Genomic DNA, 19,772 nt, shown 5'->3' with positions numbered 1-19,772 from the left:
TGGCAGATATTACCTTGAACCACTCTCAATACTCACCAAGTCAGACATGAGGGGGGTAAAGGAGTAGGAGCTCCTAGAAAGAGCTAATAAAATAGTTAAAAAGCATCAAAATTGTCCTTCGCTACAGCCAAGGCTGGCACCCAAGCACCAATACCAGATACAAATTGTGAGCAAAAAGAACATCTACTATTTTTAGTCCTGTCAGGGCTAAGTATCAGTTTCAGTTTGGTTTGTTTTGCCCTGTTTTACTCTCTTGTTTTTCTTATTACTCTTGAAAGTCATTCCCAGTCCTTACTCTTATGACCCACATTAAAATTACCACATGCTCTGTTTTAGGACTACAGACATGAGTGAGGTAAGTCCAATGGCATGCACGTGGTTATACTTAACTCATCCCCTTTGGAAGGTACGGGCACAATCCATGTGTTCTGGACAGTCCCTTCCAGAAGTGGATCATAAAATTGAAAAAGTGAACAAGCTGCATTATACCCCCCTGCATTATATATATGTACAAAAAATTTTATGAAGCATTAAAAGATCCCCTAAAGCTTATTGCACACATACTACATACAAGAAAACATAAAAATATAAAATTTATTTCTATGGTAGTCAAGACTTCCAGCAATATAGCATCAGAACTAGTAAAAACATGTTTTTATTTTTGAGTCTCATAAAACTCAAATGCATCGCACAGACATGACTGAACAAAAAGCATGAGTAGTTAATCCTATTCAATCTAACATCTTTCATGCAGAAGTCAGTTCTGTCAGTTGACCAGAAGTATTTCCTAACTAGATTACAGTTACATTTTACTGGGGTTTTTTTCCACCACCTTCCTGCAGTTTGCACAGACCACCAACCAGCATTTTGAAGGAATCCAGGAACAGCTGTACTGCATGAAACCAAACAAACTCCTACCGAAGTACCACGGTTGTAACAGCTGAAGCAAGCAAATCAGGTGCAATACTGCTGTTCATCCATAGCACAGAGACAGTTCATGGATCAGGGAGTACTTCCACAGAGCAGTGACATTAAAATTAAATTCAAGTTTCAGGTAAAATTGCAGCAGTAATAAGTCTCCTGGTGAAGAACTACAGCCTAGATCAGATGCCAGCTGCCAAAAACCAGCCACCGAAAGCACAGCCTTCAAAAGCAGTGAGAAGCAAGAGGTGAGCTTCAGAGAGGTACAATCAAAAGAGGTGAGTGCTACTCAGTGAAAAGCTAACATGGCCAGGCATAAAGCAACATCCGTAACATTTCACTCCTCCAGTTATCTGCTCAAGATAATGAAGTCAAAAGAGCTGCCAGCAATTTGCACAGCAAGGCCTTTGGGCCCAATCGTTCCCATCCATTCCGGTGGGTGCCAAATTACAGGCTTATCCAGTAATTCATATAAATCATTCACAAAAATACCAAGTAACTTCCCGAGTAGTAGGTGTGCGATTTTCTTCAGTGAGTACACATAATTATCACTTAGGGCAAAAGGAGCAAGCACGCATTGTACTACAGGAGGCATTTCTACTCCTGCCACATGCATCATAAACATCATGCCGATGGTCTGATTTTCCATAAAACAATTCACATGGAATTCCTGTTCCTTGCTTAAAACCTAAAACTGTTAAAGTGCTTGGACTGGATAGTAAAATAGCAATTTAATTTTGGTTTTGCTGTTATTTAATCACTCCAGACACACTCCTATGGTTTACTTAACCAGCAGAAGTCTTGTCCAGAGTTTTCAAATCTGATACTCTAATCAAGGCCTTGCAGCACATTTATTTTTGTCAGCAGACCTATTTAGCTGTACCTTATTCACATAAACATGCACCTCTTCCCATACAGTCACATTTTAATGCCTGTCTGTAAAAAGTTAATGCCTTGCAGATGTCTTCCCATTTCTGAGACTGTAAAGTTTTGAAGAAATCTGTCTGAGCAACACCCTTCCAAGTATTTGTAAGTTTTCCCGAGCCTACATTTTAGTTCGATATGCTGCTATATACTGAAACAAAAATTGCTTTGTTTCACATGTTAGAACTTGTTAGCCACTTGGCTAATATGAAGTCTTCAGGATCTTTGCTGGTTTCGATTGGCTTGTTTAATAAAATGAAACACAGATACAACATATTTGCAGAATGATACCACAGCTCTATTGACTTGGCTTGTGCCCTTGGACGAGGCTAGCAAGAAATTCCTCTGAGCAAGCTTTTCCCAACTGTCCTGTTTTCCCTTTAATCAGTTGTTATGGATTATTGGCAGCAGTTAACAGAAACACAAGACAATCAGTCATAGAGTTACAAGGATACTTCCTTTCAAACAAACCAGGAAGAGTAATAATTAATTTTCTGGACTAAATGGAAACCATCCAAATATCTACTAAACAGATACATACAGTTATGGCAAGTTATTTTTCTATTGTTATCAGAAAAGCCATTGACTCACCGTGACTTTCAGGACAGTTCAGTCACAGACATTCATTACTGTCAACACTACAGACAAACATACTACATGTGTAAACAACTCAACAGCCGTGAGGGTCAGAACAGACCTTCAGGCCACAGAGGCTGGCCTCTAGTACATCATGGGCCACTACACTTCAGCAAGCTGCTCTTGTGTTGAGCTCAACAACTTGACAAAAACCACTGTCCAAAAAGACATCTCAACGTGAAGACATGAAGAGACGGAAAGGATTCTCCACCTTTGCTCTTTCAGTCTGTAGTCTGCTTCAAGCGTTAGTCATCCTCACTCCTTGTAATTTGTGCTTTATTTCCCATTCTAATTTGTCTGGCTTCAGATCCCAACCATTTGTTCATGCAGTAACTTTTTGCACTAGATTAAATGAGTCCAGCATTTTCTTCATATGAAAATGTACTTTTTTTAAACAAGCTTTTACTTTTTAATTCCTAAGGTTTTTGACAGACAAGTTCTGGCAAAACTAGCCAGACTTACTTAAGGCATCACTACTTGCCTATCTGCTGTCTCCCCAGAAAACTTTCGAGAGAAGGTGCCCACAACAAACTGTTCCAACTATAACCTGTCTTGTTGAGTTTAAGCTGCAAGTGATGATCAGTCTGAAGGAAAATAAACAATTTTGTGCTGGAAGGCACTTGCTCCCCTTCTGTCAAGTCATCCTGTTGAATGATGTGCATCACACCCTTCCGACACGCACCCATCCACAGCCCCCCTGCCTTCCACTCCTTGTGTTTTGCAGTCCACCTTGGGCTGCCCCTCCAGTTGGTTGACATTCTTTTAAACACAGCAGAACCAGGACTGCACCTACTGCCTAACGCCCATTTCCCCAGCGCCACATAACCAAGATAAGACGCCTGGTTCTTACAAATGACTTGATCCTCACTTGGATATGCAAAGACATTAACCTAACTTACTTAACAGCACCATGATAGGAGCTCTTCATGAGCTGCAAGTCTTACGAATTACTAAATAAACCCTTACATTGTACCAAATTCTTTCCAGCAGTTTCCTTTTCCTAGCATGCAACCTGTATGCCTCATTACTACAAGCTAAACATTGTATTTGGCCGTTTATATCTTTCTTGAATGTCCCAACTGTGTCAAGCAAAACATATGACGGTCCTACTTTCTCTATCATTTCCCATTCCACTAAGGTTTATGCCATCACAAGATGCAGTAATACTGTTTTTAAGTTTTCTTTCAAAATGCCTGAAGTATCTAGCAACTGGTTTAGCAGACTCCTGCAAAATCCCACCACAAACACACCTATTCAATAAAGATACTTCACTGACCAGTACCAAGATCTGCCAGCCAGTTGATTTTTAAGGAGCACATTACAATACCGCATAGCACCAATTTTACTTGTCTTTGTATATCTTTTGGTATTAACAAATAGTAGAATCAAAGAGAATGGTACAAATGAATATTGGACTGAAGGTGTACATCTCCAACCATCCTGGAAAAATCATAAGCCACATTATTTTAGACAGCAACTTGCTCAATCACAATCAAACATGCCTATCCCACCTCAAAGCATGATGTAATCATGCTAACTCAGCTGCAGCAGCAGTGGATGGATGAACTTCGGTGTCTGATTATTTACCAAGCATGTTATGCCTAGCACTGCCCTGCCGTCCTCAAGCTTATAACTATCTTCTTCAAACACTTCGAGAATATTGTATACAAGTTGGATATAAACGTGCTGGAACATCTGTCCAGTAACTGTGCAGCCCATCACTACACTGGTGTGTTCTCGCTGCTGCATCAGCAGTGGTGAGCAGCAGGCACGCTGGAGCGCCGTGAGGACCACACACAGTGTGTCTCTGCTAGGACTGTACAAAGCTGAGGATCAGGAGGTATTTTTAGGTAAACCTAAAAGTCTTCTTAAAAAAAAAAAAAGAAAAAAAAAAAAAAGAAAACCCCCACAAACTCAAACCAACCTTAGTTGGTAAATGTGCAGTAAGTTCATTCTGCCTTTTCCCACAGGACTGCCAAGGACCTGTCTGCCTTTTCAGGTGCACAGGATGCCGTGTGGGAAGGTGACTGGTAGAACAGTCAGGCTTAAACTTCACTGCAAGGTGAGACCAAGCTGAAGCACGGCTATGATTATCTCAGAGCTAGTGGAGCTCCAGATCACAACCTGCAGCAGCCAGGGAAGAGACAACTCCAAGCAACACACATGAACGTACAGATACAAACCACAGAGCTTAGAAGACCAGATGTAAACGGGAGAAAATGGAAGCAGGCAAAGACAGTGAACGCTACCTCTTCCTATCTAGCAACATGCCCAGCAGTATTAAAGAGAAATTACTAGCTCCACAGGTGCAGCTAGCTCTCCTCCTTAGGATCACAGCAGAGAGGAGCTACTAAACAAGAAAAGTGGGAGAGGGCAATAAACAGTATAATAATGCTTTAAATCAGCGGCATCCTCAGCTGAGGCTCCCTCAGTGTGCCTTTACTGTAACATCATCCAGTTATGGGGTTTTTGTAATTAAACAAACAAACAGCCCAAGGTAGTTTGCCTCCATTAGCTAGAGGACAGGAGACACCAGAAAATAATTTCTGTCCTTGTTTCCACAGCAAAGTGAATGAAAAGTACACTCTTACCTCTTTTTCTATTTTGAGCAGCTTCTTTACAGCCACCTCCTTGTCCTGAGAAATCCATCGGGCTCGGTAGACGCTCCCGAAACTCCCTCCACCGCAGTTCTCAAAAAACTGCAAGTCATCAAATCTAATTTGCACAAATGAAGCACTTGTAGACGACATCTCATAATGACAAAATATACCACAGCAAAACCTGTGAAGAGAAAAGCTTTCATTAATGCATATGCTCTGAGGACTTACGGACTTTCTCACTCATGCTCAAACACCCCAAAACCAGAACCTGTCACCACAAACACGCTATAGTATAATCCGTGGGGAACAGTAGGGAAAAGAGCCTGGGAACTCACACTCCAACAGGCTGCGCAAATGTTTGCATAATTTGCACAAGCTATTAGGAGCAGCTGGGAGACAGAAATGACTAAAAATACTCTTCAGAGCGATACTGACGTTTTCCGAACACCTTGGAAGCGGCTCTGTGAAAGGCAGGCGTGTCGCTGCCTTCCCCGACGCGAGCGAAGCGCACCGATGGCTGGGAAGCGTGCCCTCTGCTCCGAGCTTGCCTAGGAGCGCAGGCACGCCCTGGCATGCCAGCTCTCCTGCTGCGATGGCCACGCACACAGCGCGCGATGCCGGCCGGGCCGGCAGCCTTCCTGCAGGCGGGCAGCGGCAACCTGGCACGCACCACGCGTGCTGCCGGCGCTTGCGGCAAGGTAGGACTGCTCCGCGCGAGGATGTGGAAAAACCTGGCCATGGTAAATGTCTCTTCCCGAGTGACTCAGTTCTGTTCGCATGTTGTAACAAAGCACAAGTACACGGTAATTTATCTAGGTTACAGTATGTGAAATTCTGCAGCCTATGCCAAGACCGGTGTCAGCAGTTTCAAGAGATGATCCCATGTCTGCTGCCAGGGGAACAGAACGTCCTTCTTGGAGATTTCACAGCGATAAAAGCTTATGCCCATAGCGAATTCCAAGAAACGCTATCATCTAAATGCATGAATAATCACTAATTTTAGGCATCTTTTTTTAATGGTGTAAGATCAGGAAGCCTCAGGTCCTTAGTAGGACTGCAGGACACAGTATCCTCCAGAACCATCTGCATGCCTGCACCAGCTTAGACAAAGTAGTTTTCGTTACCAGCAAAAGTTACTATACTTGCTATTAACAAAAGCAAACTTACCAGCATAAAATGAAAGAGACAGGTTTGAATAAAACAAGCCCCACCTCAAAAAAAAAAAAAAAAAAAGAGAGAGAGATAAGAGATTTTTGGGTTACTGGTGAAAATTACACCTCCAAAATTACACTCTAACAACAGTACCAGAACATACGGTGTCCTCTGGGAGCCTCCAGCCCTTAGGGCTTTTTGAGATGGAGCCCGCACATTACATGTCCAGGGCTGGGAAATGCACCTGTAATACACCGAGCACTGACAACTGCCAAAACGCCTTTATCCCAGTCCCTTCTGTAACAAACACAAAGACACAATTTCGCCCCGAGCTCTCCTGACTGTGCAGCTAATCTGATTAACATTTTGAGATATCATTTGACCAGAAATGTCTGGCACTGTTTGGTTGCAGCTATTCTCCAAATGAGAGATGAAGACACCAACATTTTTCTACATATTGCATAAGGGATATTGCACAGAGCCTTTGCTGAAACTGCCTGCTTCGTTTTACATCTCCTCACCACCCGTAACTGCAAACGCAAGCACTGACAAGACCGTGACAACCTATGTTTACAGAAGGCATTGCGTTTAGGAGGGGGCAGGCTTCAAGCACACCTTTCAGCAACAGCCAGCCTACAAAGCTCTCTGTGAGTGAACAAGAACGCTCTTTCTCCAGCTCCGTGAGTCACGAGCAGGGGTTACCCATGGGACACGAAATAAAGTCCATCCTTCCAGTGGCCTGCCAGTTCCTTCCCTGATACAAGTGCCTGAACTCTTCTGCTGACCTTTTGCTCTTGTTTCAACCTTGTCACTGTTGTGTGATTTCCTGCCATCCCAGAGACATCTTTTGCACCCTCTTGCACACATTTTATTTAGAGAAAGCTCAAGGGAAAGGAAATCAGTCACTCCTGCAAATCAGGAGGGTGGCAAAGCTAGTTCTAACTTTTTGCTCTTTGCCAGGTCTGCTTCAGAAACAAAAGCTCATTTGCCGCCTCTGCTCCGGCAGCTGCTCCAAATTAATGCTGTGTACACAGTGTCTCAAGCATAGGTGACACTTTATAGACAAATAAAACAGGTCAGCTTCCCAGCCCAGAGACCTCACAATTTAAGGCCACAGCCCTGCACATGTTTATGCATATGGGTAATTATGCTTCAGTGCAGTCTCCTTACTGACAACAGAATTATTCAGAAAAGTAATGCTACTCACAGGCAAAAGCGTATGGACTGACTGGACCATAAATTTGACAGGAAAGTGTGAACAGCTGATAGCAGATGGCTGTGTTTGGGATGGCAGAAGGAACATAAAACTAAAGAAAAACAGGTCACAGGAAACAAACATTTCTAGCCTTCCTATCTAAATTCAACATTCTGAAGAACTGTCAAATTATTTGAAATTATTGCTCATCCAGAAGAACCAAATAATCTGTATAAACAAGTAAATTATTTGACTTCTGAAAGTTACGCTAAGATAGAACATGTTATTCCAAGGTTTCACAGAAAACAGACCTCAAGATGGTATAACATGCACACCAGACACTTGATAAATACCAGTGAGTACTTTTCTGATGGGTACGCCTTGCTGCTTAAAACTTTACCTAAACATTTATGCAACCGCAACACAGTGCCCAGCACACAAGCATTTGCAGAAGCTACTGCTCATTCCTTCAACACCTTCCCCAATTTCAAATTTATCTACAGCAGTCAATCAGCTGCAGATGCTACGGGCACCAGCATACAATAAAGCAATATAATTTCAAGAATGATTCATTCATTTGTATCAGATTCTTCCAGATGCTTTTTTTCCAGAGAAGGTAGATTTGCATGGGACACTACTTAGAGACCTGGAATTAATGACAGCCTAAGTCAGGTATACAGTTTTCTCCTTCTAGATGAAGGCACAGACCTGTTTAAATATCACTCCACGTTTGCAGATGCAAGGTAGTTAATCCTCAATTAGACAGATCAATCTCATTGTTATGTTTGAGAAAACAACTGTTTAGAGTCACAACTGCATGCAACAAATCCACACACAGTTATTAACTTGTCATCCTCTTTTAAAAGATACTTAACAATCTGAGTTTATACCATTGGTTGAGAAAAAACCAAACAAATCAGGTATTTCATTGAACTCCACAGTCTTACACTTGCATCCAAAACAAGCACATCATTCCAACAGTGCAAGGCACCTCTTCATTTCTTACGCTTCTGCAGCCAGGAGAGCAGTCCTCTGCATCACGGTCTCCAGGCTGGGGCCAGGAGCATTACGACAATTCCCCCGCACGCAGGCAGACAGCACAACCAAGGTTTGGCATCAGCACCATCCTTCCCCACTAACACAGTTTCAAGTGTTTAACTGCTGTCATCATGTAGCAGCAGCGAACACCATGTCAACCGCAACTGACTTTGTCGCTTGTTGTCGATGAAATGAAACTGTCAGTTCAGAAACAGTGAATGACAGGTACTTCAAGAAATAACTCAATTGTTGGTTATTTCAATTATTCCTATGGGATCTTTTTTTTTTTTATTATTTGGTGACGACAACAACAACTTGCTCCTTTTTCTGTTTTATTTCTACTCATCAACATGAGCTTGTAATCTTGCAACAACATCCCCACCTTCTCCTGTGTCATTTTTTTCCTCATAGTAACTTACTTGAGCATGCTGTTAGAAGCTGTTGGTTTCACACTAAAAAGAAACAGATCTGAGCCACATTTGGCGGCATTTAATAGGCTTTGCATTATTAAGCATTAGTATTTAACATGTCAGGACTCTATTACGCAGAGTCACTTTGCAGAAAGCTATTGAGCTACAATAAGCTCAGTTCAGTACAGCAGTAAGCGCTTGGTGTAGGAAACAATCTGCCATCACTGGCTTGTTGCGATTAGAGCACTTTGTGGGTGTAACTTGCATGGGGGTCCCTTCCCAAGACCCTGCTGAGGTCCCACACCTCCTGTTCCCCCCTGATTCCCCCCTCCCAGGGTAAGAGAACCCCCAAGAACCCAAGCGGATGGCTTGCAAACCAACCCAGCAGCAGGCTGCCCCAACCTGCATCCTAGCACAGTAACACTGGAAGATCCAGACACATGCACTCGTACCTCCCAGCTTCCCACAAACCAGCCTGAACTGCAGGGGAAGTGCTGCCATGCCCAGCTCTCTGCTCTATTCCACGTACAAGCCAGAAGACCCCACTATCTGTCATTCAGCTACTGCTCCCGGAGCATAGAGAGCTTCCACTGAAGGGCTTACAAGTTAGAGACAGGAGGCTGGAAAGAATTCAGCACAAATTGCACAGTAACTACAACTCTTATTTTGCTCAGTGTATGGCTGCTGAACTGAAAATTGCATCCCTCATCTTACACGTGCACCTGATGCTCCTTAAATATCTGATTACTTCAGGAAAACCCTTTGTGATTTACTAAAGGAAACAACCACACAACTCACTGCCCTCACTTCACTGTCTGGTTCCACGAAGCAGGATTCAGCGCTTCTTTCCGGAAGGCATGCTGCCAACATATTGCCAATAAAGTAGTAGCACACTACACTTGTGCTATCTTAAAATACACAGCAGAATGTGCCAAGTTTCCTTATTTGGGAAAACAGCCCATTTGCTTTCAGGATCTTTGACCATCCATTTTTAGACCCAAATCATCCTTTCTATCCAACCAATGGCCTACAGTCCTCGAGCATATCAACCTGGATTTCTGCAGCAGCGTATTTATTTAGCCCTTTTTTTCAAAGCAGGAAAAAAAAAGCCACCCCCTTCCCCAAAAGCCCCAACCCCCCAGTCAAATGCCAAAACATGGCCAACCACTGCCTTGTCTAAACAGAAAACAGAAAAGGAGTTACAGCGATAGTGAGCCACCAGGGACACTGCAGAAGGAAGTATTTATAAATAAAAGACCCTTTTATCATATCATGAACTGCTGACGGATAAGATGCAAACAAACCCCAAGCACAACTCCAAATTAAATATATCTTAATCTTCTGATCTCTCTGTAAGTTAAAACAAAGTCAACAACCCCTACAATTCCTAAACTTTCTTAATCAGACCAAGCAGCAGCCCTGCAGACAGTGAGACTGGACGCATGGCTCTGCCTACCTTAGTTACAGGAGCAACAACATTTGAGCCTGTCCTTTGTCAGAACCTAAGAATTCGGCATAACTTCCATTAATAACATTTCTAATTTTATTTGAATTTATATAACCATCAGTGCTACAGAAAGAGAGTTCAACTCAGCCTAAACAGTTTGAGTGCTTCAGGAAAAGAACTATTTTCGACCCAAGCTATGTCAATAGCACAGACTGAAGGGTTTAATGGCTTCACTTTAAATAGAAAACATTTTATCTCGGAGAAACTTTAAACTGCTCACTTAGCTGACATTAAAGCTTGTCAGCGATGCCTGCCAGGAGCATGCACGCAACAACGCACCTGAAGGACAAGGCACCCGAACCTGCACCCCAGCCCACTGGGTCGCAGGGTCCTTGCATGGGCGCGACTGCTGGGTCCCGGTCCTTGGTTTGGTGGCCCTTCTGTGCCAGGCCATGATTCACACAACGCCACCGGTACGCAAAGCACAGTGTGGGCAGATAGGACAAGAAGGCTCGTGAGAACTTACAATTTCAGGGCAAAGTCCTGAAAACATCTAACCGCATGCCTCCTGCGGAAAGCTATGATGTTTTCAGGCAGCGACCCAGTTAATCCAGTGCTTTCAAATTATTTCTGCTTCTGGAATTTCGAAAAAGTAATGATCCATGGCTTTCGCGATGGCTCTGTCTAAGCCTCACAGCAAAGCATGCCGGTTAGAGGGGGAACGGATGGCTCGCACCACACACGTGCTAAAAAAAAAAAAAAAAGGCAAAAAAAAGGCATACTGGTGGGAAAGGGGCGAACTCCGGGGGCGGGGGGAAGGCGGGGGGGGGGGGGGGGGGGGGGGGGAGGAAAAAAACGGAAGGGAAGGGCAGTGGCACCTCACAGCCTGACCCGCGGGATTTAACGCCCGGATCACCAGAAGGCAGCAGGTGCGGGTGAAGTGACCGTGTGCCGAGCCCCGTCTGCGGGCGGGGGGAGTCCAGCGGCCCCGCGCCCGTGTCCCGCCGCCAGCCCCGTCCCGGCGGGCGGCCCCGCGCAGCCGCCGCTCCCCGCGCTCCCCACGGCGGGTACCGGCACCACCGCGCCCGGCCCTGCCCGGCCCCCGGCGGCGCCCGGGACCCCCGCCCCGCCGCACGGCCCGGCCACGCGTGGGCGCCGCTGCCTGCCGGCGGGGGACGGCGCTGGCGGCTGCGCCCCGGGGCGACGCAAGGTCAGGCGGGGCTCGGGCCGGCCGGGTGCCCCCCCGCCAGGGCTCTGCCAAGTTGCTTCGGCGGGTGGAAACGTCGAGCCCGGCGGGGACACCCACGGCCCGGCCCAGTCCGACCCCGCGGCCCGGCCGACCCCCCCGCCCAGCGCAGCGCGCACCCACCGCGCAGCCGCTGGCCCCCTCCCGGGCGCGCCGGGGGGGCGCCTCACCCACCTCACCTTCCCCGAGGGACTCCGGGCTGGCGGGACCCGAGCGGCGCCGATGCCGGGGCCGCCGAAGGAGGCTGGAACCGGCGCGACCGCGTCTCCCGCTCCGTCCCCCGCGCTTCCGGTTGGTGCCGGGGTGCCGCCGCCGCCCCCGCGCCGCCTCGCAGCGGCGCCACCCCGCGCTCTGCGCCGAGCCCCGCGGGGGAGGCGAGGCCGCGCCTGGGGGTGCCGCCCCGCCTGTAGGGGGCGAGGCGCGGGGCCGGCGGGCGGCGTGCGGGGCGGCGTGCGGGGCGGCGTGCGGGGCGGCGTGCGGGGCGGCGTGCGGGGCGGCGTGCGGGGCGGCGTGCGGGGCGGCGTGCGGGGCGGCGTGCGGGGCGGCGAGGCTGGGGCGGCCCCGGGCGGCGCCTCCGGCCGCGGAGGGCGGCGTGCCCACCCCTCGGCCCCGCCGCACTGGCGAGCGGGGAGCGCCTGGCCCCGCACAGCCCGGGCCCCGGCCGCAGCGGCAGCCGCCGTGAGGCGAGCGGGCTGGAGCGCGGGCTGCAAGGGTGGCCTGGGTTGCCCGGGGCGGGCCGGGGTGCCTGCGCCGTGGCTGCCCGCGCCGAGGTCAGGGAGAGCCGCCTGGGCCCAGCCGGGCCTGCCCGCTCGATGCTTTCCCCTCACAACGCCGTGGCCGCGGCCCTGGAGGCGCGGGTGCCGTCCTTCCAGGGGTGCTGCCCCAGTGACAGGCAGCTTAGCAAAATGTAGCTGAAAGTATTACCAAGGTGACCAGATGATGGTGATTTCAAAATCTGCTGCTTTACCTTTGTGCCCCCAGAGCCGGGATGGTGTTCCCCCATCAGCAGCAGCATCTTCTCCGTGCTGGGGGTAGCCTGGGGCCGACGGGCTGCTGTGGGCGCAGGTCAGGGGCTCTGGAGGTCCCCGGGAGTGGGGAGGGAGCAGGTCCCGCTGCCGGAGCCAGGCCTCCGGCCTGCCCTTCTCCATCCGCTGGGTCATGGCGCTCATGAGGCCCCCGTGCCCTCGGGATGGTCGCCACAGGTCAGGAAGGAAACACAGTCAGCCCACCTCCACGCAGGGAAGCCACACGGAGCCTTCCTTACCCAAACGTTTTAATGCCATGGAGGTGCCCTGCTGTTGCGAAAAACATTCTGCAAATTGAAGATAAGCTGTCACGCTTGAGGAAAGTGGCTCAAAAGACTTGGGGGGGCAAACAATTTTTCTGCTGAGGCAAATGCATCACAGGACTGTGACAGTACACTTTTTGTATCAGCGTCATGCGAGTCAGCAGCGCCCATTGCCACTTCGCACCACACTGGCCAGCTGACGTAGTGTCCGCACTTGCCAGCTGACGTAGTGTCTGTATACTGCAGGTTTACCTGCACCGGAGGATCGCAGCCCCTCATGATCTCTCATACTTGACTGTTGTTACACGTATGTGTAGATCTGCCGTATAAAAATCAGCTGTGTAGCACAATGAATCACAAAAAGGAGTGCAGCATCGCAATGAATCATATACGTTAATTGTACATCACAAAGATGTAGTACGGTATCGAGGTGAATCATGGAAGAACACTTTACCGATGAATCAAATACAATAATTTCATGAACATCAGAGGCTCTTCCCCAAGGTGTGTTATTTTGGCATGAGGGAACATAAAAAAACAGTTGGATTAAACCAGTGGAGCACAAGTATACATTTATAGGCATAAAGTGAGATATATTATTTCACTGAGCCATAATAACTAACCTGAATAAAGTTCAGCGAGATCTTAGGCACTCAGAGTAATAAGTACATGAAGATGCTAAGAAAGTCAAAAAGCAGGTGCTGGTGGCTCCTTTTCACCCACGGGACAGGCTCAGCATTGCCAGGATAAGCAGTGAAGGAGGCCGGCATGCTCTGGCTTCCCCTTCATAGGGCACTTTCAGGCACGTTCTGTGTGATCTGAAAGCGCTCGTGCTTTATTGTGAACAGATCTTCTGGTGAACCTGGAGAAGTCTCCACACAAGGTCAATCAAAGGTGCCACATTTTAGAGGAAATAACAAATATCAAATGCAAATCACATGAAACTCATGCTCTGGAGGGGGAGAGGTACCACATACTTAGTCTCTTAAATGCTGTAACTTGTTTATCCTTCCTGTCTGAGGCAATTGCCAGTTGGTCAAATTATTTTAAAATCTATTTACATGTTAAATCTCTTGATTCATAGGCATTTTCAGAGAGCAGAACACTTGCGTTCTGAGGTCTCTTGCCTAGGGGACTTTGTGCAGGCATTTTGTCTATGGCTGTGTATCTGCAGAGCTGGGATTTATCATGTCTGACTTTAGGCCCTGGTTGCAGAAAGAAAGAAACTATTCCAGTAGTGCATGAGAAATGAGGGGGTGGTTAATATTTCCTACTCCAAGACTAGGAGTGCCGAGTCTGCATCAGACACTGTGTTAACATGCTGCTGTTTAAAACGTGTAACTTCATTTATTGTATTAGAGGACAAGAGAGCAAAAGCAGCCTGCTCAAGGACCATCCAAACCCAGTGGTACACTATCCTGAAGCTGGAATTACTACAAGGTTTTAAGTGTGAATTCTGGGGCTTGTATTCTTTCTGCCCTCTGGCTAGTGAGTCTTTAGATCCTTTCAAGTTTTTTTCCATTATGAAAACTAAAAAATTAGCTAGAAAACGTCAGAAATCAGAGTAATGGCAGTTTCTTGCTTGGCCATAATACCATATAAACCCATGAGCCAACACATGGCAGTATGGTTTGCCCCTGTTTTTGAGGCAGCAGATTCAAACTGGGAAACTTGTAAATTAGCTCTGGAGAACTCAATCCTAATCTCAGGTTTCTTCAATTTATATGGAACAGGCAGAAAAAGAAAATATTTAAAAGCTAACAAAAGTTATTGTAAAGCCGCAGCCACTGGCAAAAGATAAAGGCAGCTCTAGTAACTTTTAACTCAGTTTTAGAGTTGAGAGGATTCATATGAATTGTCTCTACATCTTAATGCCACACTGGGTGTGCAGTGGTGTCTTACCACCTTTCAGCATGGAAAATATAGTTTCATGCGTACATCCAGGTCGTTTAAATCATCCTGCCTGCCGAAAGCAGCCGTCACACCCCTCCCCTGCCTGGCAGGCCCTGTTCTTGCTGCTGCGCTGCCCACCTTGCCTTCTGCCAGCACAGCTTTTGCACGGCTGTGCAGTGAACTGGGCTGCGGAGGCGAAGCTACTGCAGGGAAAAGCAATCAGTTTTCACCCAGATCTGAATTCAGGTCATCGGGTGATTGCACAAAGACTCGTGCCGGCACAAAGGCAGGAGAGGCGCAGGGGCTGATATGAGCAGCTGAGAGGGGACAGAGCCTGGAAGTGCTTTTTTAGCAGTAGCGATGGTTTATGCCAGCTTAAACTATGTGAAACTCTAGACACAGATAATTTGAAGGTGGACACCTGCTCCGTATTTTTCAGTTCTCCTTCAAGACTGGCTCAGAGTTCAGCTCAGGCTTAGTACTGAGGTTCTTTGAAGCAGTTCTGCTTCTCTGGCTGCTGTGGCTTGCCTCCCTTTTTAGCTTAAAAAAATTGGCCAGAAAACATGGTGGCAGTCATGCCTGGGATGTACTAGGAACACACATTGCTATAGAAGCTGTAGCACTAGCATATGCACTAGTGTTTAGCTAGTCTGAGCAATACTAGGAGTGACAATATGGTAGCATTAATTTTATGCCATTTATACCATCAGGTTTGTGACCTGGAAGAGGTGGATGAGTGGCTCGCCTGAAAACCCTCTCTGCATCATTATTTTTGCTTGCACTGTCCAGACTGAAATTTGTGCAGGTATGTCCAGATATGCTGCCATCACAGACCTCTGCAGTTACACCCCAAAAGATAAAGAGCAGGGTTGGTTTCATGACTAAAAGAGAACTTGCATAGCACTGCTAGCCAAAATAAGCAGCATTTCATCTTTCTGAGAGATGACAAGTGGAAAATCTAAGGAATTGCGTTTGGATTTGGCTCAGAGGCTATCCTGCCTTTCTTGCTGTAAATGACAGGGTGAGCATGCACCCACAAATACCTACCTGATGCTTCGTGCAGCCCCCATGCCCGCACAGCTGGGGCTGTGATTCCTGTTTGTTTCAGCAGCCCAGCCTTTGGTGTGCTGTGGGTAGCAGCTCACTCTTGACTTTCACAGGGAATGAAGAAAGATAGAGCCCGTACTAACCATCGTACTTCTCTTAGACTCACACAAGGGGTATTTTTTTCTGCTGTTATTTTCTCATCTGTTTTTTGTGTTGGAGAGAAAAAAAAGGAATTTGTGAAAGTGCCTATATTTTATATTTAACAAAATTATAAATATATTATTAGAAAATACTAATCATTAATTATAAAGTTATTAAACAGAATTATTAAATACAGATTAGAATGATAAAATACAGGTATTCGTGTGGCAGAGGAGGCTTGTGTGCAATGGCTGTATTACATGTGGATCAAATACCTGCTTTGTGCATAATGGTTTTCAGAACTGGCAGGCTACAGCTTGTACGCTGTTTGTCTTTTGATCAGGCATGTGTGCAGTATAAAAGCACATATAACTTCTACAAAAATGTCAATATAATTAACAATGAGATAGCAATGGAATGGCAAAATATTAACAAGAAATACATTTCTTGATTGTTTTACAAGAATGGTTTTCTTATCTTTTTCTGGCACCACAGTTTTTAGCTGATCATTGTACTCAGCAGTAATCCACTCACTAGTACTCTGCTCGGTTACCATTTCATTACATACTTTTAATTATATATATAGCTCGTACTCCTTCTTATATTAAATTTTGTGGTCCAATAGACTTAATTTGTTGTTCTAATTTCAGCACATTTTTTCTCTAAAATGCAATATGGCTTAACACTGTTTTCTTTGTTTTAAAGCCATGCTGAATTTATTGTTGCCGTGCCCATTTGCGTTTTCTAATCCGCACTACTGCAAGCTTCACTGAAGCACCAGTCCCTTCTATTTCCCTCGTACTTTTTTTCCAATAGGTTGCTTGGTCCTAGGGAGTCTGGGGAAAGGCAGGCACAGTTCTGTCTCTGAGGACTACCAAGGGAAGATGACAACACAGAACATTCAACAGCTGGTTTAAAGCATCGTATGCTGTTTTCTATATTAAAGCTAATTAGTGTCTAACATGTTAGTACATTTACCTTTGTTGGAAACTAAAGGCAGCCACTGGAATCATGACAACTTTGGCCACCATTGACAGGGAGTCGGTTTGAACAAGAAAGAAAATAATTGGCTCCTTTTAATGATGTATGGTAGTATTAGTAGCTTACACTTTTTGCTGCTTGTTTAATCCAGCGTACATTCATTAGAACCAAATCTGTCTATTGAAGATCACATCTTTTTCTCTTTGGATTTAGAGATGAAATAAGACTAAAAATGACCATAATATTAGACTGCCTCAGAAAAGCCCTTATTCTGGATAAATCTGTTTAGCTGTACATACTGTCTCAGTCCCTTTGCCTGTGTTTCCAAAAAAAGGTGAACACCCCCACCCCCCCTTCCACTCCCCCATGCGCTAGCACACTATTAACAACAGCTAGTTGCGACAGGAAGGAAAAAATAAAAATCTGTGCGAACCTCTAACTAGTTTCTGGCAACAGCGCTAACTGATCAGGAGCATCACAAAGGAGTTACATGCCAGACAACTGGAACAGGAGAAACATTAGGGCAGGAATTACAAATGGAAGGAAATGTTAGATTTCAAACAGACACTAGGCAGCAACCTGCCAGTACCGCAGCCCTCAAGGGTCAGTCCTACAGAGAATGAGGACATCTAAAGAAAACCCAAGGCAACACTGGCTCTCTGTTATCTGAGAACATCCACAATGCTGCCGACAGTACTCCTGTGCAGAAATAATGTACACCTGTGAAAAACCACAAAGAGTCGGCAAATACAGCTAGCAGATTCACTTGCTGGCTCGGACAGCATCTGAAGAAAGAACTATTTAAAAACACAAGAGGTGGTGTTATAATGAGGAAACCATGGAGAGCAGAAGGCTTATGATTATTGACAGAAGTTGATTAAGAAATGGATTATTGTCTGTTAGGGCGTTGGAGTATCTACTGTCACCTCCATCCTACCTATCTTTATGTAAATTTCCTTTAATTGAGGTATTCATTTACAATCATTATTTTCATTGGTAATGTGCTTTATTTGCATTTGAAAGCAAAATGAGAAAAAAAATTAAACACGACTGGCTGACCCCTGCCATGTGACAAAGGCTTTGCTTTTTGTCACTCTGACCCAAATGGATTAGGGCCAGGAAATAAAGGTCAGTCTTTTACCAGTACCCCTGTGTGTCACATTTTCATTACATGGAGTTTCCAAGAAAAATACTCCAATTTGCGTCAGTAATTATGCATTCTTTATGCATTTTCATGTAGTTTTCTGAGTTTATTTTGAATTCAGAAATTACCTTTGAGTGCCAAACCTATTAAAGACGAACCTTTTGTTGAAATATCCTTCAAGTTAGATGTAAGTGGTAGATGTTGTAGCTGTACGTGCTCTTTTTTTCCCTTTTAATTACAAGAATCTTCCTTTTTACAATAGTCCCCCCATCACTTGAGTCATAAACGGCCAAGACCATGGTTGGATTACTTTCCTTTGTGAATTTACAAGTTATTTCCTTAGTTCGGTGTTGTGTGAGAGCTGGATTTTACTGCTAAAGCAGTGCATGGGGCAGATGGCGTGTAGGTAAATGCATGGAGGATATACCCTGGATGCTCCCTAGCACACTGACCTGTCATCACAGTGAGAAGGTGGGGGTCAGGTTTTAGCCACCAGCCGTGTCGGGGAGCTCCCTGCCCTGCAGGAGTTGGTTTGGGGCAGCAGTGTCCATTCCCAAGAGAGGCGGGGAGGTGAGGGTCCCCTCCAGCCACTAAGGCCAACTGTGCCCTCACCCTAGCCGAGGGCCGGCCAGCCCCATGGCACTGCCCTGGGGAGATGTCTGAGAGTGGTGGGGGTTCCCTGGGTGCAGCTATGGCCCCCGAGGCAGGGCTGTGAAGATAGGCTGCTATAGAAGTTTCTGGTTTAGTAATTTTAATGATAACTTTTTAATCTCGTCATTATTTTCTTTGATTGCTAATACCTTGACCTCTGGTGACAGCTGCTGCTTGTGCCTGCTAAACTTTAATGCAGGCTACAGTAAAGAACATTATGATTATTTGAAAAGGCAGGGTGTAATGCATTTCAGATTAACAGTGAAAGAAAAGCTATTCAAGTTAGAGGTTCACTTTGCCATACCACTCTCTATGCTGCTTTCCTTATTATCAGTACAAAAAATGAAATGAGAATAGGACATCTTTTAATTTTCTTCCACTATTACCTCTTGATTTGCATTCAGAGCTCCCAGAAGAAATACCGCTGAATTCAGAAGTAGTCTATTTAAGCTGCGTGGTGTTTAAAAATTGCTGGAAGAGGTTAAGGTACAGTATATTATGCAGTTGACCTTACTAAGAAGCTATGTTAACAATTTAGACTTATAATTTTGTTAAAATATTTCTTTTTTTTTTTTTTTTAAAAAAAGCAAAATTCATTATCTCTTCTGGTACCCCTGCAGGTTAAACCTTTTGATTTCTCTCTAACTTATTTTGTAAGATTTCTAAATTGTATTTAAACTTCTTATACTTAAAAGGTTGTTTTGCTAGTGTCTCTTTGAAAAGAGGAATTTTTTTGTCTCTGTCTCTCCCTTTGTACCTGGTCTGCAGAGGCTGTGCACCTGCACAGCGTTTCCTTAGGAGGAAAAACCCCAAAACCTCCATCTGTGGAGTCCTGCAAATACATTTCAAGTCTTTTATCTGGCACTGTCAAGTCTTTGTGGTTGATTGGGTTTCAACAAGATGTCCAGGGAAAATATTTTTGATCCTGCATTCACCAGACAGTTGTATTCTCCTGGTATGTTTGATTTAGCCTCCCTGGATTTAACCTTTGTTCCCTGGCTCTGTCTAGCGATGGCCAGCATTAGGCTTGGTCTCTGAGAAAAGCAGCAAATTCTAAC

The 19,772-nt window shown here is 45.7% G+C and overlaps 1 protein-coding gene across 5 annotated transcripts in view; it reads right to left on the bottom strand.

The window, feature by feature from the left end:
* The window catches only part of MAP3K20 (mitogen-activated protein kinase kinase kinase 20), a 92,902-nt gene extending 80,981 nt beyond the window's left edge, over positions 1 to 11,921 (bottom strand). The window contains exons 1-3 of one of the 5 annotated variants that reach the window (XM_037396408.1): positions 11,749 to 11,833; positions 10,850 to 11,069; positions 5,073 to 5,262 (exon numbers count right to left, since the gene is read on the bottom strand). In XM_037396408.1, coding sequence (XP_037252305.1) covers positions 5,073 to 5,231 — 159 coding nt within the window. In that variant the 5' untranslated portion in view covers positions 5,232 to 5,262; positions 10,850 to 11,069; positions 11,749 to 11,833. Of the gene's footprint in view, positions 1 to 5,072; positions 5,263 to 5,516; positions 5,639 to 10,849; positions 11,070 to 11,743 lie in introns of those variants that run through there. The other 4 variants (XM_037396410.1, XM_037396412.1, XM_037396413.1 and 1 more) reach the window with 4 other exon arrangements.
* Between the last annotated feature and the right edge of the window lie 7,851 nt (positions 11,922 to 19,772).

The sequence above is a fragment of the Falco rusticolus genome, chromosome 8 (genome assembly GCF_015220075.1).
Source record: "Falco rusticolus isolate bFalRus1 chromosome 8, bFalRus1.pri, whole genome shotgun sequence".
Classification (NCBI taxonomy): Eukaryota; Metazoa; Chordata; class Aves; order Falconiformes; family Falconidae; genus Falco; species Falco rusticolus.
Note: the sequence above shows the minus strand (reverse complement) of the source record. Positions and strands in the feature narration are given on the sequence as shown.